This window comes from Drosophila novamexicana, unplaced genomic scaffold (genome assembly GCF_003285875.2).
Source record: "Drosophila novamexicana strain 15010-1031.04,08,12 unplaced genomic scaffold, DnovRS2.1 tig00002241-arrow-arrow-pilon, whole genome shotgun sequence".
Classification (NCBI taxonomy): domain Eukaryota; kingdom Metazoa; phylum Arthropoda; class Insecta; order Diptera; family Drosophilidae; genus Drosophila; species Drosophila novamexicana.
The window spans coordinates 90,969-116,601 of record NW_020824963.1 but is presented as its reverse complement, the minus strand read 5'-3'; the positions used below and the strand labels follow the sequence as shown (position 1 = coordinate 116,601).

Genomic DNA, 25,633 nt, shown 5'->3' with positions numbered 1-25,633 from the left:
GAAAGAGTCGACATAGCTTCGCCGTTGATCTGCGCGAGATTATTTTGTTAGAAAACAACTCTCGGGTAAAAAACGTCTGATTTTCGTTTTTAATGCGTTGGAGATATGTCGTTTTGATACGACATATCTCCAACGCTCTGATTTTCGTTTTTAATGCGGCGAGATATGTCGTTTCAAAACATTTGCATTGCATACCCAAAAGGGGCGTCTGTTGGCAGCCGCTGACTGTCGAGATTTTTCTTAAAATCTGCCAAAATACCAGGCGAACAGAAATGCCCAGAAGGTCGACAAGAAATATTTTTAGTTGCCGAAACATTTCATTGCATACCCAAAAGGGGCGCCCTGGTCGGAGGCTGCGCCCCAAATTTGCCCTAAAATTTCGCTCAAATACCAGGCGAACAGAAATGCCCAGAAAGTCGATGAGTGCTTTTAATAAAATTTTCATAGCAGAGCATCAAGGGGCAAAAATGTAACTCAATTAAAATGAGTTATTTTAATTAGCAGTTTCTGTAAAATGAGTGCTGTAAGCCGGCTGTTAAGCAACAGCTAATGTAAAAGGGCTCCTGAAAGAAAAAGCATACATATTTTTGGACCATTTCAATGCACATTTTGCAGGGATCTGATCCTTTAGGTTCCCAAGGACTATATCGATGGTATGGCACAACCAAGGATATGCTAGTCAACTAGAAACCATCCAGGGGGCGGAACTGTTGATAGGGGCGGCTGTAAAAGAAAAGCATAAACATTTTGGAACCTGTTCCTACGCAATTTGCAAGAACATTGTCCTTTAGGTTCGCTAGGACTCTATCTATGATATGGAATAACCAAGGATATATAGGTCAATTAGGTACCCCATGCATAGCGATCATTTGCTGTTGATTTTATGTTGTCCATAAGGCTGAAAAATACAAAATAAAAAATGTATTAGTTTCTGTAAACTAAAATACATCAGTTTAATAACGTGCGACTTACCTTTATAGATACGCGAGTCCTTAAAATCGACAGAATTCAACAAAATGTTGATTTAAAAATCGACGCAGTTTTGGCAACAACATTCTATAAACATTGACAATTTGGTCAAAATTGAAATACGATTTTGTTTAAGCCAAGGTCATTCAGCTACCAACGTTATTGAATGTTTTCTTATCCATGCCAGATTTGCTGCAAAAATAAACAAACAAAAAAATGAATTAGTATTTTGCAAGCTTTTAATTTCGGTTAAATTAGGAAGGATATACCTTTGGAGTTCGTCAAAGTCTTCAAATTCTGATTTTAGAGCAGAACAGAATTGCGAAACACACACCCAAACATGCATACATACAAATATGCATGCAGAGAGTTTCGCCAAATATGTACATGCATACATATGTATGTATGGTATGTCTGTATGTGTATATGATTGCTTGGACATTATCTTCTTCTTTATCGCGCTGCCACGAATTTGTTGCGACGTGAGAAGAAAATTATAATTGAATAAACACTTTAACATTCCTGAAAGTCTATAAAATCGATGGACTTTTTCAAATTTTGATTCCATTTTTGTGAAACCTTAGAATACGATCTTTGTTATGGCCATTTCTTTACTCAAAATCATGTGGACAATAGTCGGCGCACAGCAAATCGAGAGGTAGAAAACGCATAGGCATAAATATACACAAACACAATTAACACATATGTATGTATGTGTGTATGTCAATTGCGAAGACACACACCCAAACATACATACATATGTATGCAGAGTGAATCGCCAAGCATGCAAATACATACATACATACATACATACATACATATGTGTACATGTGTATATGCATATTTCCGTCATCTTCCTCTCTTTTTATTCATCGCGCTCTCACGAATTTTATGCAAGGTGAAAAATAATTTTTGGTAAACTTTTAACACTTTAACATTCTTGAAAGTCTATTAAATCGATTGACTTATGCAAATTTGGATTCCATTTTTGTCAAACTTTAGAATTCGATCTTTTTTATGGCCATTAATACTTGCGACCCGTGCAAGTCCGAACAAGTATATAAGTACATACATATCAATTGCAATAAACACTCACCCAAACACACATATATGCATATGGACGTATGTATGTATGTGTGTGCATTTGCGTGCAAGTGCCTTATCTACTTATGCATCACATTCACAAAAAAAAAAACACTTGATAGACTAGCGCTCGCTGAACAGCAACACGCCCTATTGACTAATGGGGCCACACTGACTCAGAGTAAAGTTGCGCAGATCCATAAAAAGGGCGCTCTCAGAAAGAAGAGCACTCGAACGACCAGACGAGAGCATCACTATTGATTGGGCCAATCAGCGATCGGCACCAAATAGAATCGTGAGCGCGACAGCGAACACACACACGAACGGGCGACTGCGACTGCGGCTGCCTAACTCTGGCTTTCGCTCAACTCTGCGCAGACACGTGTTTGTGTGGGTGTGTATGCAAAGCAATGTGGCGCATCGTCTCACTCGAATTTCGATCGCTTGCTTAATTTCTGTGCGCCGGTTTTTGTCGTCCTCTCAAGTCACTCACAATTTAACACTCTGTTAGTTTGACCCCATGTTTTTATTGGAAGCTGAAAGGGTATTATGTATATTTCATTTCGCTTATTAAATAGCTGCTTTCTTAAGATTTGGATACAACAAAATAAACGAGAATTATCAGACGCACAATTACAGCAGCTACTTTTTTGTGGTTTTTTTAGTAATTTTAGTTGCATTTACAGTCCGAAAGCAAAGCATGAGTATATTTCCATTTATAATATTTTCACAGAAAACACAAATATTATCCCAGGCAAATAATTTAGGAATGTTATACCTTTTTTGATTCGTAGGGATCCCTAATAACGATCTGCAGTCAATGAAGTACAAAATCAAGGGATTAAATCAAAGTTTTAGTCTGCCCAACTTTTATGATAATTTTTAGGCAACAAATAATGTCCGATTTTGAAGAGATATACGATTTTTGACTCGTAAGGGTCAGAAAGGGTGGCCGCACTTTTAATGCAAATGCTCTATACAATAAGATCTACTGTTGATAATTTCCTCAAGATCGCTTAAGAAACACAAATTATGCTACTCTAGAAGTCTATCTATGACTGGATATTTTATTGCCAAGCTACATCGCCGGCAAGTTAGACAAATATTCCATAGAATCAAATAAGCCAAAAAAGGACCTCTTGGGTACATCCCTGATATCACAGGTGATCACAGGTGGAGTACTTATGATCCTCTAACGTCTGCAGAAAGTCTTCTCATCTACGTGGACTCCGCACAATCTTCCAAAATAATCCTATCTCTCTTAAATATATCAAAAATTTAAGCATATGTATTTGTTCTAGAGTGCTCTGAATTGCCAAAATGCCAGACAATGCATGTGTCTAAAGGCAAGTGTGTGTGTGTGCGAGGGTGTGTGTGCAGGTGTGTGTGTACGCTGCATTCGAATTTATATTAAATCGTGCTGAATAACTAAGTTTGACAGCAGCTCCCAACTATGTAGCTGAATGTGAGGGCGCGACTATGTGTGCGTGTGTGCGTGTGTGCGAGTGTGCGAGTGTGTGTAGCATCAGCTGCCACATCTAATTAGCTGTGGCCCATATGCATTGCCAGCAGGCGTTAATGGAGTGCGTAATGGGTTAATTTTGGGCCAAACAGAACGTTGCCGCTTTTTCTGTGTGTCTGTGTGTCTGTGTGTCTGTGTGTGTGTGTGTGTGTGTGTGTGTGTGTGTGTGTGAGAGAGAGGGGGCGTGGCAGGCGTTAGTGAACGTGTCACTGTGTGGCATGTCGCGACGTGCCCGCATCACATCAGACGCCAACGCCGCTGACGACAAGTTAATCACATCGTGTCCAATCAGCCGAGCTAATCCCCAGCACTGTCCAACCCCCCCCCCCCCCCCACCCTCACCCACTCCCCCTCTAAGCACCCCTAGTTGGAAAAGTATAACTGGGTAAATCCATCTATATACATATTTTTATTATTATTACTGAAATGGGCTGGCGCTTAAAATGCACGCAGCTGCCCCGCTCCCCCAACCGCCTGCCCCTCCCCCACCACACTCGTCGTACAAACACGCAACAGCTGCTGCATATCAATTTGTAGACCCCCGCCCCTCCCCCCATGTGCTTGTCATTGGAACATTTCCACCACCTTAAACTTTTTCAGCCTTGACTCTAAGCCCGGCCCGGACATTGGCAATTTACATTCGGTATTGGACATGTCCGCATGTTGCAACATCGGATCGGATCATATCGACGTTGACATCGACAGCCTCAGCCGCGTCCTTAGCCGCATCCGTGTCCTCATCTCCAGTGGCATCCGCAGCGACATTTTCTAGTGGCCAATTATCGCTTAAGCCGCTGCGTTTTGGCTTTTTAAAGTTCCATTTTAGACGTTTCAAAAATTTCGCTTAAATTCCATTGCCATTGCCATTGGGTCGCCCTCCATCGTCCACCACCCTCCGCCCCCTTCAACAGCCCTTAAAACGTCAAAGCCAAACAAGTCATAAAGCCACAAAATTAGCTAGCACGACTCAAAAATGCCCTGTAATCTGCGCGAAACGAACAACGAAAAGAGAAGAAAACAAGCGAGAAGTTTATGGAGAAACGAGAAGCAAATCAAGAAGTAAGCTGAGAGGCAGAGAAGAATCAAATTGAGACGTAACGCAAAAAAGGTAAATGAGAAGAAAAGCAAGAAGCAGATTATAAGCAGAGCGAGAAGCGCACGTAATATTGAAAAGCAAAGCTTAACATAAAGGAAGAAGCAAAATAGAATAAAAGCGAGAAGCAGAGCGAGCAGCAAATCGAAAAGTAAAACGAGAATCAGCGCAGCAAAAAGAATGAGCAACAGATCAAAAAGCAAAGCAAGAAGATAAGTGAGTAGAAGAAGCAGAAGAGGAGCGAGAAGCAAAGCAAGAAACTAAGCGATAAGTGAGACCTAAATGAAAATAAAGAAAGACTACACAACAAAGTTTAGTTGGGAGCAAAATATGAAAAAAGGTTGAGAAGCAAAGCTAGAGAAAAGCAAGAAGCAAAGCGAGAAGCAAAATGGCATTAAAACGCGACAATCGAATCTTAAAGCGAAACGAGAAGAACATGAATAGTGAATGAATGAAAGAGAAAGAGGCGAGAGAGAAAAGAAATAAAAGAAAACAGAAAAGAAATAAAAAGTGTATGAACATAAGCAATGCACGCGCACAGCATGCCTGCTGGCATGGCGTTACAGGGTATTATTTAGGCATAAAGGCTGGGAAAATATGCAGTAACCGCGAAATTGAAATTTGGCTTCGGCTGCGACGGTGGGCGGTGGGCGGTGGGTGGTGGGCGGCTTCTTTGCATTGTTTGCGCTGCTTCTGTGTGTGTGTGTTTTTTTTTGTCCTCTGCTTTTTTGTGTAAACGGACGGCTCACCACCTGATCCTAAGTAAATACAAGGATGCCAACAAGGCAAGCCCACGCAGTCAGCCAGCCAGCCAGGCGGGCAGTGGGTTGGGGGCGGGGGGTCGGAGGGACAGACATGCATGTGAATATTTTTTATTATGCGTTGCGAGCGCGAGCGCGCGCTTTTCTTTTTAATTAAATGAAACCAGAGGAATTGACCCAAAACGCAGAATAAATAAATACTTGGCTGGCAGCAGAGTTGGGGGGGGCGGCGGTCGGGGGCGTGGCATGCATATTTCTAAGCAGCTGGCGGCTGTTGTTGTTTTGCTAATAATTATTTCACTTTTTTTCACCGGGTGGACGGGGCAGGGAGGGGCAGCTGGACCTTGGCGGGGGGGCGGCGGCTCAAAGGCGTAAGAACAAAAATTCAAAAGATGCCGCGTGGCCTTTTGTTGATTTTCCAAAACAAAGCAAAAAAAAAAAAAAACAGAACACAAAAAAGTCAAAACAATAAATAAAAACAAGAAAGAAAAAAAAAAGATTGCTCAACAAGAAGAATTTTGTGTAAAAAACAATAAATATTTCACCTTCAATAAATCATTTTCATTTTTCCATTTTCATTTGCCCAGGCATTTGCGAGGGGGGACCAAAGGGTTGTGTCAATTGGTTGGGAGGTTTGTTTTGGGTCTGGATTTGGGTTCGGGTTTCGGTTCGCGCAGCAGTTGTCTGAGTAGGATGCCCTTATTTAAAGTGCAAATGCCTGCATAATCTGAGCAAAATATATGTGTAAATAAACAACAGCACAGCACAAATACTTTAAGGTATCATTGCACGACCTCTTCAAATTGTTGGCCAAAAAAAAAAAAAAAATGGAAATAAAATATGAAAAATACATTCTCTTCAATTAAACCTGCCTCTATACAGCTTTAGCCAATGTTTTCATTTTAAATTTCCATTAAAGTTCGGTCGGTTTTTGGCTTGAATTTGGCTTGAAATTGATTTTAAAGTCTTTAATAAAGGGAAGTACAAACGGTCACTCTGGCAGCAGATCACAGTATGTTAAGGATCACAGAAGTATATACGGTCACTCTGGCAGCATTTTCCATATGCTCTCGACATCTATGCAAAATCGTATCAACATCGGATCATTATATCATATAGGGACAATCGGTCGACTTTTTGGATCTTATAAGTCTATTTTTAACTATAATATATTTTAAGAAAACTCAGCATTTTCGAGCCACACTATTCCCAAACACAAATAGTTGAGAATAGATAGCTCTATAAGAGAAAGAGAAGACACCGCGCAGAATACCCTACAAAGAATAGATAGCTGTATAAGAGAAAGAGAAGATCCGATCAGAATACAGAATACGAGTCTTTGGCATATCAAACTTGGCCGGCTTTCTTTTGATTGTTCTACTTTTTCAATATTAATCTCTGTTTTTTTTTTTTGTAATTTTCAGATTGAGCAGAGTTTACGTATTATTCAATTCATCTATTAAAACTATTCAAAGTTTCTCTCTCTCTCGCGCTCTCTCTCTCTCCCTATATATCTATGTATATATATGCTACACATGTGACTTTTAGTTGCTAAAATTGCGCGTCATTCCCCGGCTGACCAATTGCCCAATGTCTTTTTTGTTGTTCTTCTTCTTTTTTTGACAAATGGCCACTCAAGTGGATTAAAAATGGTTGTAACTAAATAACTAAATAAATCTGCGGCCTAGACATGAACATTTGTCAAAAGTCGCCGCTCGGGAGCCACCCCCCAAAGCTGGCTGACAAAGTGGGCGGTGGGCGGTAGGCGGTGGGCGGTGGGCGTTGCTGGCATGTCGAAGTATTTGTCGCATATTAGTTAAACCTGCACATAAAAAAGGTCAACTTTTCTGTGTAGTTAAGTTTTGACAGGAAAAACAGCCAAAAGCAAAGCCTCTTTGTCTCTCTCTCTCTCTCTCTCTCTCTCCCCTCTCCCCCTCTCTTCCTCTCGCTCAGCAAAGTCAACATCAAAGGCCGCGGACGCTGCGCTTATTAGCTCGACGGCATTTTTCGGCAAGCAAAGGCATTTTCTAAGTGCGCTTCAATATGAAATACCCTGTACTTTGCATGCTAAAGAAGTCGGTTTGTTTGATTTCATGTTGCAGTTATGTTCGAGCTGCAGTTAACTAAGGCGAGTTGTTGCTGGCATCAAAGCTTGCTTATTAACCAAAACTAACTAAACTTAACTAAATATATCTTAGCATATATCTTCTATAGCTGTAAAAGATATAGCTTAACATATATATATTATATACCTACTAAGCCTCGGACCATGTTTTAAAGGGAACTTCATTTCTACGAGTTAACAAAGTATTATTTTGTAAAAGTTAATTATGCATAGATCAAAGTACATTTCAGACGTACATAAGATATTCTCAGACATATTCAATTTGGATAATATACATATACTTTGAATAAAAATAATACACCAAAGTCTGGACCTCAAGTCAGTTAAATAAACTTCTAAAATAAGTCTGAGGCATAAAGCCTAAGTCAATACGAGGCGCTGAGCTACTCATATTGATCATTAATAATGAAGCGAAAAGATTTTATTACAATTTTATGTGGCACACTGATTAAAGAAATTTAAGGCTGCATTGTTGTTGAGGTTTTTCATTTTGTATTTTACGATTTGATATAAATATTGGAATTATTGTGTTCTATAAACGTGTCTTTCGACTGCGCTAAACAGGGTATACGCCCGTCGGGCATACGCCATCACAACGCCTTACTTGATGCTTCTATATATTTTTTTAAACTTCTTTTTACTTAGTCCACAGTCTCTTTTTATATTTCTATTGCTCAACCTGCTTTGATTTTCTTGTTTTTAATTTGTAGTTGTTTTTTTTTTCTTTTTTGGGCCTTACCAAAGTATTTGGTGCATGCAACATTTGATGTGGACACATTTTTGGCGTTAATGAATAAAATGCATGATAGACATATCAATTAGCGTCTTAGCACTGCCAAATCCCCGTGTGGCGCCAAGGCCGTGCCGGGGCTGATCAGGTATTGAGCTCGAGTTTTGAGCTCGATTAGTGAACAGCATTTGAAACAGCATCTGAAGTATCTCGTGGCTCAGGTGGTGCCAATTAATGAGTATGGAAAGGAGAACACGGCGAGCAAATGTCCAACAACATTTAGTTTCAGCTTCTTTCTGTTTTTTTTTTTTTTTTTTATACCCTGAACCCATTAAAAATGGGTATAAGGGTATATTGTATTTGTGCGAAAGCCAAATGTATGTAACTGGCAAAAGGAAGCATCTCCGACCCCATAAAGTACATATGTATATTCTTGATCAGCATCAATAGCCGAGTCGATCTAGCCATGTCCGTCTGTCTGTCTGTCCGTCCGTCCGTCCGTCCGTCCGTCCGTATGTATGTATGTGAACGCAAGGATCTCAGAACCTATAAGAGCTAGAGACTTGAAATTTTAGATGTAGGTGCTCCTAGTTCCCGCGCAGATCGAGTTTGTTTCCCAAATACGATAACTTGCTCCGTTTCCAAGCAATCGATAAAAATCGATATTGATATCCCTTTTTTTGGGCAATTTTGGTAAATAATAGGAGCTAGAGTCACCAAACTTGACATATAGCTTCTAAAATAGAATATATATATGCATTTGATGTTGGAAGAAGAGGGTTCAGGGTATCCCCTAGTCGGGAGCTCCCGACTAGAACCTCTTACTTGTTTTTTTTTGGTTTTTTTGCCAGTCATGCGGCACACTTTTAGAACCATTCAGAGCCATCGCACAGTGGAGCCAGGCAGCCAACGACAACAACAATGGCAATGAGTTTGAACTCAAAGCAAATCATACGCTTTAATTGCGGCTTTAATAAGTTCTAAATCAGAAAAAAAAAAAACAAACTGGCGACTTTCTCGACAAACCCAATTAAGTGAGGTGTTTGGCCCACTGTGCGCCGCGCCAAGTCTCAGCATAGCTAAGAAGAAATCCATATGGTAATCTGGTGTCTGAGTAGCGAACAACAACAAGAACAGCAAACTTAAAGAAAACAGATACGAATTTTAAATTAATGACCAGCGTTTTTTGTTTTAACGTAAGTATGTAAACGAGTTTAATGCAGCGCACAGTGGTGCGAGGCGTGCAGAAAAGTCGGTCGTTACGAGAAAATAATTGGTAGTTAAATGAAAATCAAACACAAATAAATAACCAAACAATGCATAAGTTAATATAAATCAAACATTCAAAAATATATATTGAATATATATTTGAGAAATTGTAGAAAATATTTAATCAATTTGTGTAACTTTCAGCTGAAAGCTCAGTTGCATTGAGCTTTACAAAAGAAAGCTTGCTTCGAACGAGCTTCGCAAGCACGTTAAAGCTTGCAGCAGGATTAAATATCAATATATATTAATATGTTCTCCCAAATAAACTCAAGAAAATAGGAAAATCAAATCAGCATGTAAATAACATTGGGGCTTAAAGCGCATTCAAAAAAGCATTCGGCAACTGAAAGCGCTTGCTTTACCAATTAATTACTTTTCTCTTTCACACACACCCTTTCCATTACTCTCTCTCTCGCTCTGGCGTTCGCTCTAGTGCTAACCTGTTTAGTCTTAACTAAAACTTTAAGTACTTTTCTAGAATAGTCATTTAATTAGTCAACTGTCAATAATTCATGTTTTGCTTTCGGGACTTTTTGTTGTTTTGTACGCTTGCAAGTTATTCAAATTAATTGGATTTGAATAATGGTGGGTCAGTTTTGAATTTTTTTTTAAATATTTTTGGCAGCCGGAACCAGTGTGCTGTGGTGGATCGCAAATGGCGACGCATGTTTATGGTTGGGCTGATGATGTTGTAATCTAAAACCGGCAGCGCAGCACGTTGGCCAAATCAGTTTCGACTTCGAGACCGGACTAAATGGCAATCAATTTTCTTCTGCTGGTGCTGATGCAGCTGCTGCTGGTGCTGCTGCTGCTGGGCACAACCTTGATGGGCGGTGCGGAGGCGCGTGCATCGCAGGGCATGCATGTGCAGCTGCCGCATGGCGGCTGGCTGGTTGGACGCCATAGGACCACGCACAGTGGTCGACATATGCGTGCGTTTATGGGCATACCGTATGCACTGCCGCCGCTGGGCGATTTGCGCTTTCGTCCGCCAGTGGAGCAGCCGGCATGGCAGGGCGAGCGATTGGCTGTTAAGGATGCGCCCGTGTGCATGCAGCGTGATCCGTTTCGGCGTGACATGACCATCGAGGGCTCCGAGGATTGCCTGTATCTGAACGTCTATACACCGGACCCGGTGGCAGCTGAGCCATTGCCCGTGATGGTCTGGTTCCATGGTGGTGGCTGGCAATGCGGCTCGGGCATCAGCAGCTTCTATGGTCCCGACTTTCTGCTCGAGCATGACATTGTGCTGGTCTCCGCCAATTTCCGGCTTGGTGCGCTCGGCTTTCTTAGCACCGAAACACTCGATTGTCCTGGCAACAACGGGCTCAAGGATCAGCTACAGGTGCTACGCTGGGTGCACGCCAATATAGCCGCCTTTGGCGGTGATCCGCACAGCGTAACTGTGTTTGGTGAGAGCGCCGGCGGCGCTAGTGTCACCTATCATATGCTTGCCGAGAAATCGCGCGGTCTGCTGCATCGCGCCATTGCACAGTCGGGCACCTATTTTAATCCCTGGGCGCAGCCGGCACACGACGGCGTGGCCGCACAGCGTGCGCTCAAGCTGAGCGAGCTCTTAAATTGCAGCGATGCGGGCAACGATTGGTCGGCCAAGTTGAAGTGTTTGCGCGATAAGCCAGCTGAGGACATTGTGGCCAAACTATACGATATGTTTGTAAGTGTGTGTGTACGATTGTGTGTGCGAATCGGCGTATAAAACAATTCTTTCATGCTCTTTGCAGGTGTGGGATTTCGATCCCATGATACCCTTTCCGCCCGTCATTGAACCGGAGCATGAAGGCGCTTTTCTAACGCTGCGACCGCGTGAGGCGCAGGCCCCCCACGGCCAGGCGCTGCCCCTAATGATAGGCGTGACAGCTGAGGAGGGGCTCCTGAAGACGGCGGCGCTGCTAAATTTGCCACATCTAATGGACGAATTCAAATCGTACTTTGAACAGCTGCTGCCCATTGTGCTCAATTATGATCATCATGACGCTGAGACACAGCAGCAGATAACTCGGCACATCGAGAGCTTCTACTTTAAGTCGGGTCACAACTACAACAAGTCCAATCATCAGAATTTGACCGATGTATGCGAATCCTGCAAATGCCTTGTATGAGTAAATGATCAATATTTATGTATACGTTATGCTTGCAGCTAATCTCCGATGGCTGGTTTGTGGCTGGCGTCGATGAGTATCTACAGCTGCGCCTGGACGAGCAGCAGCAGGCGTTGCCGGCGCCCACCTATGTCTATCTATTTGATCATAAGGGCGCTGCCAGTTTCTCAGAGATATTCAAGGGTGCGCACAATGAGTTCTATGGCGCTTGCCATGCAGAGGAGCTGCAATATCTGTTTCCCATTGGCCAGCAACTGTTCGTTAGCGCCGTGCCAACGCGCCAGGATCTGGAGCTACGCGATCTAATGCTGCGGCTTTGGGTTAACTTTGCGCGTACCGGGTAAGAATTGCTGTTGTAAATTGCTTCAGACTTAAAATAATATGTATGTATGTATATTTCTGTTAGTGACCCGAATCCTGTCATTGGCACAAGCAACTTACCCACTTGGCGGCCCACATCCAAATATCCGGTGGAGTACGCACGCCTTGGCTCCAAGCTGGATGCGATGGATGATGGGACGCTGCCGGCGCTGCTGCGCATGGAGAAAGCGCTGCTGCAGCATCGTGTTGACTTCTGGCGCGAGCTTAAAGCACATTTGCCGGTCAGTCGGCGTCCACAACAGCACAACGAGCTTTAATTGTTGTTGTTGTTTATTGTTTTCTTAATTTTTTAGTTTTGCATTGTATTTACATAACTTTTATTTTGTTAACAAACAAAAAATGGGGAAAAAAAAGCAAAAATAAACATAGCAAGTTGCCAGATCTCGCGAATTATAATAAACAGCAGCGTTGCCACCTGAACACATTGCACAACATACTTAGAAAAGTAAGAAAATAGAAAAGCAAAAAAAAAAAACACTCAGCTGTTTACGAAGTATGACATTTGCCAAATCACTAGAAACAAAGGAAAATAAACAGTGCGCACAAAATACTTGAACAATGCACATTTTAATAAATCTGGTCGTCGCATTGTCCGCACTGCAATTTACATATGTTTTGTGTGTGCTCTAAATGATTTGCAGGTGAAACCATCTGGCAACCCCCAACGAAAAACGTAGTTTCATTTTTTTTTTCAAGCTGGCCGACATTGACATACGCATACGGACAAAATAAATACACATATACACGCAGTTCGACAGTTTTGTTTTATTTTTTATACACATATATATATTTATATATATATATATATATATGTATATATATATACATATATATATATATACACTTATACACACTTTATATACATATATATATATAAATAAACACTTTGCAACTTTATGCCACACGCTCGCAAATACCAACGTGGTGTTTTCGCTTAACTTGACCTCGAGCTGCAATTGTTCGCGTCGCAACAAAAGTGGACGACAAATGGCTGGCTCGGCGCTGCGTCGCCTGATGGCGGAGTACAAACGTAAGTGCGCTGGTGGCTGCTTGATGGCACAGAAGAGATGTGTGCTCAGTTTGCGAGGGAGGGGGGGGCTGTTGATTCAAGGTGGCGGGGCGGGGACGTGCTTGTACCCAATGATCACCGTTATTATTTGGGTTTTCTGATCAAATTCCAGAGTTAACAATGGATCCGCCAGAGGGCATTGCCGCTGGACCCATCAGTGAGGACAATTTCTTTGAATGGGAGGCGCTGATTGCGTGAGTTATTGTCATAACAATTCAATCGTATATGTTATTAATATGTGCATATGTGTGTGTGTGCATGTTATCTACTTTGCAGCGGACCCGAGGGCACCTGCTTTGAGGGCGGCGTTTTTCCAGCCCGTCTAGTTTTTCCACCCGACTACCCATTAAGTCCACCAAAAATGAAATTCACTTGTGATATGTTTCATCCAAACATTTTTGCCGATGGCCGCGTTTGCATATCAATACTACACGCACCCGGCGACGATCCCATGGGCTATGAATTGTCAGCCGAACGTTGGAGTCCCGTGCAGAGTGTCGAAAAGATTCTATTGAGTGTGGTTAGCATGTTGGCGGGTAAATCTGGCTAAATAACAGCCTAATCAATAAACTGCGCCAACACACTGTATCTAATGCGCGTTTTCTACAATTTTTTGTAGAGCCCAATGATGAGAGCGGCGCCAATGTGGATGCAGCGATTATGTGGCGGGAGAGGAGGGACGAATTCAATCGCATCGCACAGCGATTGGTGCGCAAAACACTCGGTTTGTCAGCCTAAAACATCGACTGAAGCGACTGGACAGACCCCGGAATCACATTAGCAGAGCCGTCACTCGTGTAAGAGCAGCCCCCGCGAGCTCCACAAAATCCTACTATACTTTATCACAATCTTCAAAGGAATCGTAACAAAAACTGATTGCAAATCCACAATTCCTCCCATGTGTATGTGTATGTCTATGTGTGTGCGTGCGTGCGTGCGTGCATGCGTACGTGTGTGTGTGTATGTGCGTTAGTGCTCTTGTATGTGTGTACATTTTCAAAATTTAGGAGATCAACATAAAAGGAAAACAACTAAAACGAAGCGAAAAAAAAAGAATAATACCAAAACCTTGTCCAATTGATATTTGAAAACCTGAAATCTTTAATTTGTAGTCGAAAATAATGCGATCGCAATTAATACCTATGTCATTTAATTTCAATTTAACGTTTATTATCATTTTGAACTTCAGAAAGGCAGTTAGTTTCCAGTTTGATTTAAGTTTAAGAATACCAATAACTGAAGAAAAAGAAAAAAAAACACAATTTTGTTTAAGCATAAAACAATAAAATAAACTTTAAGTTGAACAGCTGCGTGAGCCATCAGTGCAATACTCAACAGAAGGACTTTTTGGTCACGGCCCGAGCGTTTCGAATTGTTTATCGATTCGCTGATGTCCTGATGCACAATTGTGAACAGTATAGACTAAGCAATGCATGTATGATACATATGTTAATTGATTTTAAAAGTCCTATATTTCGTTTGGAGTGACCAATTAAAAATTGTATGGTGGATGACAGTATTTATTGTAGTCCCTTCTTCTATGTGCCCCCAAACACAATGACAAAATTGCGTATTTTGTGTTTTAGCTGTCTACAACAAGAAATTACCTCGAGCCAACAATTATCAATCGTACTATATGGGGTCTATAAATTCACAATGTGAACGTATGGGCCAGGCGCAAATGCTGTCAAAATTTAAGCATTAGCGCGTCTGGCAGGGTTGCCAGATGGCTGTGACTGCAACAGCTGCGTTGCTGTAGTCATTTAGAGTAGCCATCTAGAATTATGCGCTTGCATAAACTGGTCACACTGTTAGTCGTATTTTCAGTTATTGTTTTTGCTTTTGGGTTGAAACACGCAGCGTGCTGCGTTCGGGCGTAACGTTCAAAGCGGCTTGTTTTCTTTTTTTTTTTGTTGTTGTTGTAACATAGCACGCCGAAAAAGAGAAAAAATAACAAATACTTAAAGGTATGTTAATGAAAAGCGGACCACTTACAGAAACCAAGTACCAAAGTGCTAATATGAAATATATATGACATTAACGGAGCTGTCTCTGCAAACGGTGTGTTAAGCGACGACATTGATCCAAACAAGCATTTAATCAAAAAAAAAAGAAAAAAAAAAAATTAAACTGTGTGTGCGCGCACGGACTGATAAAAATAAGCGCAAAGTGAAAATGGTACTAAATAAATAGCATACCGCATTAAGTGGGGAAACATGACGCATGTTGCTGCCGCATTGACACACGCCAGGTGTGTGTGTGTGTGTGTGTGTGGCTGGTGCGGGGGCAACTTTAAGTGAACGAGTGCCGTACAATATGTTGTTTTTATTTCGTATGATCGCAGCAGCATTACATGAATTTACCGCAGGCGAATTAGTTGTGCGAATTTTTTATTATTATTTTTTTTTTGAATAACACATTATTTCATCAGTTTTAAACAACACACAGACGCAAACACACACATAGAGCAAGCGAGAGAGACGTGAGATAAAGTGGGCATGCCAACGCAGCTCAATGTCCAATCAGAGTCGTTGCAGAGTTGCCAGGCCGCAAATGCATTTTCGTCTAAGCACTCCCCGTTAAACATTGTGTAATGTTTGCTCTTTTCCCTCAACCGACAATTAGTGCAAGATTTATCATTGTTACTAACTGTACAAGTCGCATGGCTTAACCAGCTGACCATACGGCACACACACACACACAGGTAAACGAACGGCAGCCACAGCAGCCTCGTCTGGCTGCATAAAATTTCATAAACAAAACGGAAAACGCTGTAAGCCAATTAACATATTCAAAGAAATTCAAAATTCAGGCCAGTTGATGGCTTATTTATATGCCATTGTAAAAAAGTACTCGATATGCAAAATATATTCAATTATTTGAAGTTCGGTTACGCCGTGGGGAAGTTGCGACATCCCCTCCCCGTTCCCAGCAAGATGATCGCGTTGAGAATTTTTTTTATTTATTTTTTTTTCTTGTCGGTATTGTTAACAAGTTGTTGCGCCCACATTAAGCGTAGCAGCAAATTGCTTATTGTAAATAATACCACAATGAAGTGTATGTGTGTGTGTGTGTGTGTGCATGTTATATATAAGTTATTGAACATAGCGCGCGTGACGTCATTGCTCAAATAAAAATTAGCTTGAATTTGGCTATGTAAATGTTTTAAAAACAATTATATATGCGATACGGCAACACTGGCTGACAGTTCGCAGCGGGTTACCAAAACAAAATATTTGCAATGTTTAATTATGCTACGATGACATTGTAAATTCTTTTTTTGCGATAGATGGCAGCACTACTCGCTTACAGTATTTACCCAATAGAAATTTGCCCCCGAGCAAATGGCAATTGGCAAATGTCATACCCGCATAAACATAGCATTACATACCAACTCTAACCAGAATTTGTTCTTCCTTCTCATTCCCGCTTCAGATAAAGCAAGGTAAAAAACAAAATGCTTTCGCTGCAGAATCAACGTCAACCAAAGACAACACCTTTGGTGGACGACTATGAGATATCGGATACGGTCCTAGGCCTGGGCATTAACGGCAAAGTGGTGCAGTGCACCAATCGGCGCACCAAACAGAACTATGCATTGAAAGTGCTCCTGGACAATGAGAAGGCGCGACGAGAGGTCGATCTGCACTGGCGGGCCAGCGGCTGCAAGCACATTGTCAACATCATCGATGTCTACGAGAACACCTACAGCGGTCGCAAATGCCTGCTGGTGGTAATGGAATGGTGCGTCTTAACACAAAATGCTTTTAACCCATTCGAATTGTTCGGCTACCTACTTATCATCAAGTGGCGTCCAATTGGAATCGCATTAACTCATTTCAAAATGGCGAACCCGAACACTTATTCACTAACGCGACTTTCACACGCAAATCAATTGTGATTAGTGGGTTGCCACCTTGTTTTTAGCTCTGTGCAGTTAATCTTCATTTTATAGCCAATGATTTCATTAGGTGCCGCCCATTAAGCTATTCGATATTACCCGGCTTTGCTCGAGCCATGTTTTTTTTTTTTGAACACGAACTTAAAAAAATTGCAGTTTAACTGTTCTATATTACAACATCTGTATGAGAAATTTAACAGAAAATGTAACTACTGCAAATGGAATGCAGCTTCCTACATTTTCGACTTGCACATGCCAGACCAGAGCTAGGTATAAAAATGTACTAATTAAAACAGTCAATACAAATATATTATTAAAACGTTCTTACGATGATCCCTAGCAATAATTTTCGGTTATTTCCAAAATTCGTGTAGATACTTTAATGCGTTAGTTATAGTCGCACTCTTCCTCTCATGCTTTCTTTGAATAACTTGAATTTACATTTCTGCTTTGTGCGGCATTCGTAAACGTTTTTACTGGCAGCTTAACTTTTGCTGCACCAACAGCCAGTCCCAATTAGATTCCAATTAGCGACAGCTAAAATAGCCTTTAATGGGTCAATAAAAAATGTTACACTCATTCTATTACTCAGCTTCTAGTTTGTGCAGCATTCGTAGACTATTTACAGGCAGTGCAGCTGATAAATAAGATTTACTATTTAATAAAAGCCATGACTAGGCCTGCCTGAGATTACTTTCAGTCGTTATTCACGCAATTCCTTTTCCATTTGCAGCATGGAGGGGGGTGAGCTGTTCCAGCGCATACAGGACAAGGCGGACAGCTCGTTTACGGAACGCGAGGCGGCGCATATAATGCGCGAGATAAGCGAGGCCATTTACTATCTGCATAGTCGGGATATTGCCCATCGGGATCTCAAGCCGGAGAACTTGCTCTATACGACAAAGGAGCCAAATGCTATACTGAAGCTCACCGATTTCGGTTTCGCCAAGGAGACCTTCACCAATGACACTCTACAGACGCCCTGCTATACGCCGTACTATGTCGGTCAGTTGCCTCGCAGCTAAAAATAGCTAACGAATTGCATATTGATTGATTGATTGTTATTGCATTTCAGCGCCGGAGGTTCTTGGCCCCCAAAAGTATGACAAGAGCTGTGACATCTGGTCGCTGGGCGTGGTCATGTATATTATAATGTGCGGCTTTCCGCCGTTCTATAGCATCAACGGCCTATCCATATCGCCGGGCATGAAGAAGCGCATACGCAACGGTCAATATGATTTTCCCGATCCGGAATGGACGCACGTCAGTCAGGCGGCCAAGGATTTAATTAAGGGCATGCTCAATGTGGATCCCAGCAAGCGTTTGCGCATCGAGGATGTGTTGCGCAACAAATGGATAGCACAATATGATGCCGTGCCCCAAACGCCCCTCTGCACCGGCCGCATACTAAAAGAGGGCGAAGAGACCTGGCCGGAGGTGCAGGAGGAAATGACACGTTCGCTGGCCACCATGCGTGTCGATTACGATCAAGTAAATTGATATACATAGCACTCACAAAATTCTTGCATACAATTTATAATCGCCTATCCAATCTGTTGCAGATGCAAATTAAAGCACTGGACAAGTCCAACAATCCGCTGCTGACGAAGCGCAGGAAAAAGATTGAGGAGATTTATGCGGATCATAGCAAATAGATTGCGGCCGCTAGCGAAGCCACAAAAACAACAACCAAGGATTAAAGGACAAACGCCAAACCTCCCTCCCTATATAAAAGATAACATAGAATATAATAAGATTGTGCCCTAATATCGGGCTGATCTTATTATATTATACTTTATCGCCTAATACTTAAGAGTTGTACAATGCTATAGAGCACGACAAAAGTTTTACAACTTCTATATATACATACAGCAGGGATGGTTGCCCCCTCCCTCACCCCCCCCCCCCCCCTTATCTGCGCACTTTTTGACTATGTTACATTAATTTTTGTTTGTCTTTATGTATGTATGTATTGTATATCCATTTCCAGTAAAGGTTTTAAGGGTATTTTTAGTGTGAGAAAAGTGCTCTTTCAAATTGAAATATAAATTATATAGAAGCGACATAACAGAAAACCTACGCATATACCTACTATACTTAATATATATATATATATATATATATATATATATAATCATATATTATCATATATATATGTATATAATATGTCGCTAGCTACAGCCCCGACTATAACAACCTGAATTTTATTGAGTTAATATTTGTTTTATAATTTAATTATTTTTGTGACTTGTGTACTTGTGAATTTTTGTTTTGCATACGAAATGAATGACAAAAATCATGTTTATAATTTAATTTTTAATTCAAAACAAAAGTGCATGTATGTCCCAACCAGTTGTCGGTTAACTTAAGCATTAGCCCTGCTCCAGTTGACATGTCAAACGCGTCTACGTTTATCATCTTGTGCTGATCACAGCTCTATGCAAGCTATACAATTTATCATATAAATAAAGTATTTGTAGTTTATAAAATCGAGACAAAAATCGTTTTTTTATTTGATGATGGCTAGGCAAAGTGGGTCAGCATCTCTCCCACATATGAAACATTGCTGGAAATACCAGCTTTTGTTGAACCGGAAATGATTGATTACTCTGGACTGGAATTTCTCTTGACATCACGTGCTACACGAATGAAATGGCATATTTATCTAGGGGAAATCACATTTTCTACATTACATACATATGTATATATAGATTGGCATGGAAAAGGCAGAGTCACATAATGTAATTTTCGATCTATCAGGAAATCAAACTATCTTAAGCTGTCCAATCCAACTGTTGCCGAGTATTGCATTTAGATTTATATCCAATTTGCATTGGATTAGAAACTTTTTCGAAAGTCAAAACTTTTATCTTATCGAATATCTATTTTCAGAAAAAGTGCTCTTATTGTAGTCAAACCCAATAGTGCCTATGGAAGTTATATAATAGATTCTTCGCTCTGATATTTTCCGAAAATTCAAAACGTTCAATATATAGCTCCAGCAGGAATCGGTCTATGTTAGATCATCGATTTACATATTTTTTCGTCTTGGTGGTTACTTTTAAATATTCTGACTTCTCTATTTGAAGCTTCAATATGCTTCTAACGCACAAGCAAAACCTATTCAAAATCTGACTACTTTTTTATATAGCTAAATATAAAATATTTTGTCGTATATCGAAATTTCAGTCAATTTCATTTTTCTATTCTGTTTGAAGAATAGTCATATTATAGTTAATTGATTCTCTTGCTGTTAGAAAGTATTTCTTCCATGTTTCTAAACAGATTTCGATCGACCTTAATAGAGGCTATTATCTTGATCTTATCATATGGGTGTAAGCTTAAAGGATCTTAAGGATCTGCCAGACATTATGGTAGCTTTTCAAACATTCGAATATTTTGTTGTAAATCATAAAAGCCCTCTAACTCCAGAGTTAAGTACTTGAAGAAAACATAAATGCTATGCCATGAACATGCTAGAAAGAGATAGCTGTACGCATACGCGCTCTTTCTAGCTTGTGCATGTATGTGGGGCGAGCCCCCAATTTCTGGCAACCCATTATAATAAACATTATGTGGACTTTTTCATTTATTGACGTATGTATATAATATATAACAGTGCAGTTCGACACACACACGCACACACACACACACACGCACACGCACAAGGAAGATGTCCTTAGGATTGCAGGAGCAGGAGTCGTTTGGAGGGGCGACGGCATGGAAGTAGGCATTGCTAGCTAATTTATATCTCTCAGTTCTTCCAAGCACCCTAATACACACACACACACATACGCGCGCGCAGGCACAATCACACATATATTTAAGGAAAATTAAAAAAAAAAATTAATATAAAAATTATAAACAAAAACATGAGCAATAACAACATATTATGCATGCAAAATGCACACATAATATAGTTATATACAGCTATACATATTCATATACATATTTATACAGCGTGCATATGTATATATACATATATATAATCATATACAGTAATCGGGTATATTTTCTAAATTCCTACAACAATAGTTAACAATTTTTGTGTCCGCACATGAAGTTGTTGTTGTTGAGTTTTAGCTGAATCTGAATTTGCATTGTCGTTGATGTTGATGTTGATGATTGTTGATGCTATTCTCTAATCGGGCTACAAATTGTGCAGCATATATCTATACATACATATATATATACCCTATTAATAGCATAGCCTAGGCTTATACATATGCATATGCTCATATATAATAGTATTTGCATAACTTTTGTTTTTCTTGGTTTGGTTTTTCATTTAGAAAAATACACAAGCTATACATATATATATATATATAAATATATTATACATTATTATAAACATATATCTATATATATATATATATAGCTATGGGGCGTGTTTGCTGTATTTGTGCTTAAAAATATACTATATTATATATATATATATATTTTTATGGCAGATTTGCGAGATTCAGCCAGGCTTTAAATATTTCTGCTGCTTCAATTCCAATTTGTTTTTTGAACTTTAGATTCCTGCGTATGTTAAGCTTAGTGGTATGTGTGTGTTCATGTGTGTGTGTGTGTGTGTGTGGGTGGGTGGGTGATTCTTTCCAGGGTGCGTTTGTATCTTTGCATGTGTGTGCGTGTGTGTGTGCGTGTGTTTGGGTTTTGTAAACTGAAGGTACATCATTGTTTCGTTTGCTTCTCTTGCACATTCCATTCGCTTGCTTCTCCTCATCTTGTTTAACAAATGGCACACGCCTTGGTGGGCGTGGCCCCTTTGGAGTCGATTCTGACCAAATCCAAAAGTCGTCAGCTGGATTGCCTAAATAAAACTATCGCAGCTGTTCTCCGTCTCGCTATTGGAGCAATCCATGGCCGGCAGTGAGCCGCCACGCCTATACGCCCACTGGCGCTGATAGGCATCCTCCGCATAGTTCTGCTGCTGACGCACTGCAGCCGCTCGGTCAGTCTCACAGCTGCTGCTGCTGCTGCTGGCGCTGCTGCTGCCGCCGCCGCCGCCGCTTAAGGTGATGGGCATATGGCTGCTCCGGCGATTTGTTGTGCTGGGCGGAGCCGGTGCAGCGACATTCAGGCGCGGAAAATATTTGTATAGCTCGAGCAGATTGTTGAGCTTTATATGCGGCTTGTATTCCACATCGTCCAGGCACTGTGAGGCGCTGCTGCTGCTGTTCAGCGGCATCCAGAACGTCAGACCCAGCTGGGCAAGGTGTCCGCCCTGTAAGCAAAGCAAGTCCAATCAGTGAAGGACTCAAACAAGATCTGATTCAAGTAACAGCAAATCCTTGCTAAGGGTATTTTAATTTGATCACGAACTTTTTAAGCATATATGTATGTATGTATATTCCTGATCAATATCGACAGCCGACTCGATACAGCTAGATCTAGTTTCTTTTACCGAATCGATAAATATCCATGAAATCGATAAGTGTCGATGACGCACAATTGGATGCCATGCCGATGCCCTGATAAATTTCATGAAGATCGGACTACCGAAGTCATTCAGGAACGTGTGTGTGTGTGTGTGTGTGTGTGTGTGTGTGTGTGTGTGTGTGTGTGTGTGTGTGTGGAGCCAGAATGTGGGCCCGTGCGTGATTAATTAGCTTATCGGCACACTCACCTTGATATCCGTCTCTAGTTTATCGCCAATCATGGCGCACTCGTGCGGTTTGACGCGTAGAAAATTGCACGCCGCATAGAATATCTCCCGATGCGGCTTCTCCCAGGGCAGATCCGAGGAGACGAGCACACAGTCAAAATAGCCGCGCACATGCAGTTTGGCGACCTTCTCCCACTGTGCGTTCGACGGGCCGTTTGTGATGAGCGCCAGGGCATAGCCGGCGCGTCGCATACGCTGCAATAGCTGCACATAGTCCGGCGGCACGGCCAAATAACGGTAGCGCAGCTTCAGCCACTGCGGATAGATCTGCTCGGCGAGATGCTTGTGCTTCTGCTGCAGTGACTCGCGCCACAGATGCGTCCGCCACGAGTCCAGCGATGTCTGCGAATTGTCCGGACAGCGACGAAACGACTTTAAAAAGTTCTGTGTGGCCAGGTTGGCATCGTCTTTGGTAAAGCTATACTGCGTTTCCAGCACGTCGGCAAGCTGTCACAGGCAGAAATTTTCAATCAAAATCAAATGACAGTTGCACCAAGTTCTTAATATAAACACGTTGGCGCCAGTGCCCGACTAGCAGTTACCCTAAGCCCGTCGCGTTAAAACCATGCGTATATCCCTCCATACATCTTATAATCCATGCATCCATTATGTCGCATCGGTATTTAGTGTTCGATCCTTGCTTAATTTTCAGCGCAATAATATACGAAAAACAAAAAAAAAAGGGTCTATACACCAAATCACCATGTTTTATATTTGAAAATGAGTTTTCCCCAGGTTTTGATCAGTTTATACACAAAACTGTGCCTCAAAATCGATATTTATCGATATTATGAAAATTGAAGAATATGTATATCGACAATACTGTGTGGTGCATATAAGGAAATATATTTCAAATATGTATGAAGCCGCATTCATATAGAAGGGCAAACTAATAGACCCCGCTCGTTGACTTAACGAATTGACGAGTATTTATTTATACATACTAAATATATTTAGAGGGGGTCGCAAAAGGTTTCCTTCTGCCTGTCACAGACAATTGCGCAAGTGCATAATTCAATTGCGAAATAAACCACACACGTACATATGCACATACATACATTTAACGGTTATTAGTCATGAACGGGACTTGCGAAAGAGGCGATACAGTCATGCGCTTATGACACCTGTTAGCTGCATATGTAACAAATATTTTGCCCGCGTTGCGCTCACATAGGGCACTTGCATAAGCTAGAACGAGACGGCCATAGTGTAAGGGCTGCCAGGATTAAGCTTGACGCGTGCGAGACGTGAATTTGCAAGTTTTTATGTGATTTATTATTCTAAAGCAAGATTCAACTTATTAATAAATCATTGCAATTAGCAAAGAAGTAGTATTGTAGGAAACTACTTGAACTCAGATAAATAAATGTAATCATTCAAGGTTTTCAATTTGAATTTAGATAATTTCTACCTTTAACGTGTCGCTAGACATATTGATAGGAGTATATGTATGTACGGAAGTCCCGTTATCAATTGGTATTGCCAATATGTATGTAAACAAATTTCCAGACTTGTTTAAAGCGAAAATTTCGCAGACAACAACTGATGATAAAGAAATAAATTATTCATCGAATACAATTTATGCACATAGAACACATTTGTTTGTTTAAAACGCAAATAAGGCGCGTCCAGCCATTAATCATTTATGTATGTATTAATACAGCTGCTTCCTGCATGACGAAACAGGCTTACATATTTATAACTCCTTAGCTTAAGCTTCCGCTCAAAAGCCGAGCACTTAAAAAATAAAAATAAAAATAAACTGCGCACCAAACAAATAATAAAAAAAAAAAAAAAACAAACAAATTTCATTTTCCATTTGCAGGCAATTTCACTGATCTTCGTTTAACGGTAAATGTCAAACTAACAAGTGTCACTCGAGCATCATAGATGTGCAGGCATTTATTTTTGGTCTCTTATGACTTTGACCTCTAGTCAGAGAAAGACGACATGCATTGATCAAACGTGCATGCACACGCACGCACACACAAACATATACATACATACACACACACACACAGTCAGAAGCGCGCGCGTGCTATTTGCCTACGCGCTCACTAACACATGCACACAACAAAAATGTACGTAACGAGCGGCTGCAGTGGAAAATTTTTGTAAATACTATGTAAACATGTGTGTGTGTGTGTGTGTATTTTTGGAGTGTTTGTATGACAAGCATGACACACACAGACCGCGCGAACTTTCACCCGCGAAGTTAACTTACCTTGCGTATGGCTTTGGAGTCACCGGCCCGCGTTGGGATAAGCGTGTTATCTAAGTCAAAATAGAACGCTGAGATTTTCGCACAAATGCCATCGAATGGTGTTGTGTGCTTAAGGCTCGTTGTTAACGTTGCTGTTGAAAGTTTGCTAGCGGCCATGAGTTATTGCCACGCACTGTTGTTGGAGCACTCGATGCTTATGGGGGGATTCTATGGGACCAGGGGGTGGCAGCACATATATCATAAGAGCGTTATTTCAAAATATTGCATATATTTATTAATTCTAGTTAAAATTTTGGCGCCACTAATTGTAAATAGAAATTGTCTTTGCGAGGTAGTTGCACACGTTTCGTTAGTTTAACAGCAACTAAATTGAAAACAAACGTTGTACTAAAGTTAAATAAGGGAACAGGTAAATGTAACCAAAGTAAGAGCGAAGCAATGACTGAAAGAAAGTGCACGCACGCACGATTCCATAGTCAGGCGCGTAAGTAAACGGACAGCAATTTAGGTTTTAGCCGCAACAGCTGGTTTTATAATTTATTTTACCAAACGTTTTGAGTGCGTAGCTGTTTTTTTTATTTATTATCTCGGACTTTTACTATTAGCATTGCTTTTTATAATTTAATATTAAGAATTTGTTAGAGTTACACAGCTTTCACACAGGCACTGTAAGTTGAGTAGCGAGAGAGGTCAGGTCGCGCGCCAATGGGCCAGA

General features: G+C 40.9%; 4 protein-coding genes and 1 long non-coding RNA gene across 8 annotated transcripts; 3 read left to right on the top strand and 2 right to left on the bottom strand.

Moving 5' to 3' along the window:
- Positions 1–146: 146 nt before the first annotated feature.
- Positions 147–12,189, bottom strand: LOC115769061. Of its 2 annotated transcripts, none has more exons than XR_004018690.1 (3): positions 12,114–12,189; positions 973–1,161; positions 147–898 (listed from the first exon to the last, which is right to left on the bottom strand). It is a non-coding gene; the product is annotated as an uncharacterized LOC115769061 (long non-coding RNA). The 2 variants fall into 2 exon arrangements; XR_004018691.1 differs by lacking the exon at positions 12,114–12,189 and adding an exon at positions 1,239–1,593.
- LOC115769060 (venom carboxylesterase-6) lies at positions 10,050–12,344 on the top strand. The gene is made up of 4 exons (XM_030713774.1): positions 10,050–11,227; positions 11,295–11,642; positions 11,711–12,012; positions 12,079–12,344. The coding sequence occupies exons 1-4, from the start codon at positions 10,307–10,309 to the stop codon at positions 12,308–12,310; spliced, it is 1,803 nt and encodes a 600-aa protein (XP_030569634.1). The 5' UTR covers positions 10,050–10,306; the 3' UTR covers positions 12,311–12,344.
- Positions 12,345–12,903: 559 nt separating this feature from the next.
- Positions 12,904–14,055, top strand: LOC115769044 (ubiquitin-conjugating enzyme E2 G2). The gene is made up of 4 exons (XM_030713753.1): positions 12,904–13,083; positions 13,235–13,316; positions 13,399–13,658; positions 13,742–14,055. Exons 1-4 carry the CDS (start codon positions 13,041–13,043, stop codon positions 13,858–13,860), a joined length of 504 nt encoding a protein of 167 aa, XP_030569613.1. The 5' UTR covers positions 12,904–13,040; the 3' UTR covers positions 13,861–14,055.
- A 911-nt stretch (positions 14,056–14,966) lies between these two features.
- LOC115769043 (MAP kinase-activated protein kinase 2) lies at positions 14,967–19,530 on the top strand. 3 transcript variants are annotated; one of them, XM_030713749.1, is made up of 5 exons: positions 14,967–15,089; positions 16,558–16,866; positions 17,757–18,028; positions 18,099–18,514; positions 18,583–19,529. In XM_030713749.1, the coding sequence occupies exons 2-5, from the start codon at positions 16,580–16,582 to the stop codon at positions 18,676–18,678; spliced, it is 1,071 nt and encodes a 356-aa protein (XP_030569609.1). In that variant the 5' UTR covers positions 14,967–15,089; positions 16,558–16,579; the 3' UTR covers positions 18,679–19,529. The 3 variants fall into 3 exon arrangements, with proteins under 3 accessions (XP_030569609.1, XP_030569612.1, XP_030569610.1); XM_030713752.1 differs by having other exon boundaries at positions 14,969–15,089; positions 18,586–19,528; XM_030713750.1 differs by lacking the exon at positions 14,967–15,089 and adding an exon at positions 15,703–15,826 and having other exon boundaries at positions 18,583–19,530.
- Positions 19,531–21,394: 1,864 nt separating this feature from the next.
- On the bottom strand, positions 21,395–25,397 carry LOC115769054 (N-acylneuraminate-9-phosphatase). Its single transcript, XM_030713767.1, has 3 exons — positions 24,919–25,397; positions 22,656–23,141; positions 21,395–22,253 (listed from the first exon to the last, which is right to left on the bottom strand). The coding sequence occupies exons 1-3, from the start codon at positions 25,072–25,074 to the stop codon at positions 21,840–21,842; spliced, it is 1,056 nt and encodes a 351-aa protein (XP_030569627.1). The 5' UTR covers positions 25,075–25,397; the 3' UTR covers positions 21,395–21,839.
- Positions 25,398–25,633: the final 236 nt, after the last annotated feature.

Coding starts and splice junctions, on each gene's coding strand:
- LOC115769044 (XM_030713753.1), top strand. CDS start 13,041: ATGGCTGGCTCGGCGCTGCGTCGCCTGATGGCGGAGTACAAAC. Junction 13,317..13,398: donor GAATGGGAGGCGCTGATTGC/GTGAGTTATTGT, acceptor TCTACTTTGCAG/CGGACCCGAGGGCACCTGCT. Junction 13,659..13,741: donor TGTGGTTAGCATGTTGGCGG/GTAAATCTGGCT, acceptor AATTTTTTGTAG/AGCCCAATGATGAGAGCGGC.
- LOC115769054 (XM_030713767.1), bottom strand. CDS start 25,074: ATGGCCGCTAGCAAACTTTCAACAGCAACGTTAACAACGAGCCTTAAG. Junction 23,142..24,918: donor ACTCCAAAGCCATACGCAAG/GTAAGTTAACTT, acceptor TGCCTGTGACAG/CTTGCCGACGTGCTGGAAAC. Junction 22,254..22,655: donor AACTAGAGACGGATATCAAG/GTGAGTGTGCCG, acceptor CTTTGCTTACAG/GGCGGACACCTTGCCCAGCT.
- LOC115769043 (XM_030713750.1), top strand. CDS start 16,580: ATGCTTTCGCTGCAGAATCAACGTCAACCAAAGACAACACCTTTGGTG. Junction 16,867..17,756: donor CTGCTGGTGGTAATGGAATG/GTGCGTCTTAAC, acceptor TTCCATTTGCAG/CATGGAGGGGGGTGAGCTGT. Junction 18,515..18,582: donor TGCGTGTCGATTACGATCAA/GTAAATTGATAT, acceptor TCCAATCTGTTG/CAGATGCAAATTAAAGCACT.
- LOC115769060 (XM_030713774.1), top strand. CDS start 10,307: ATGGCAATCAATTTTCTTCTGCTGGTGCTGATGCAGCTGCTGCTGGTG. Junction 11,228..11,294: donor CCAAACTATACGATATGTTT/GTAAGTGTGTGT, acceptor TGCTCTTTGCAG/GTGTGGGATTTCGATCCCAT. Junction 11,643..11,710: donor ATCATCAGAATTTGACCGAT/GTATGCGAATCC, acceptor TTATGCTTGCAG/CTAATCTCCGATGGCTGGTT.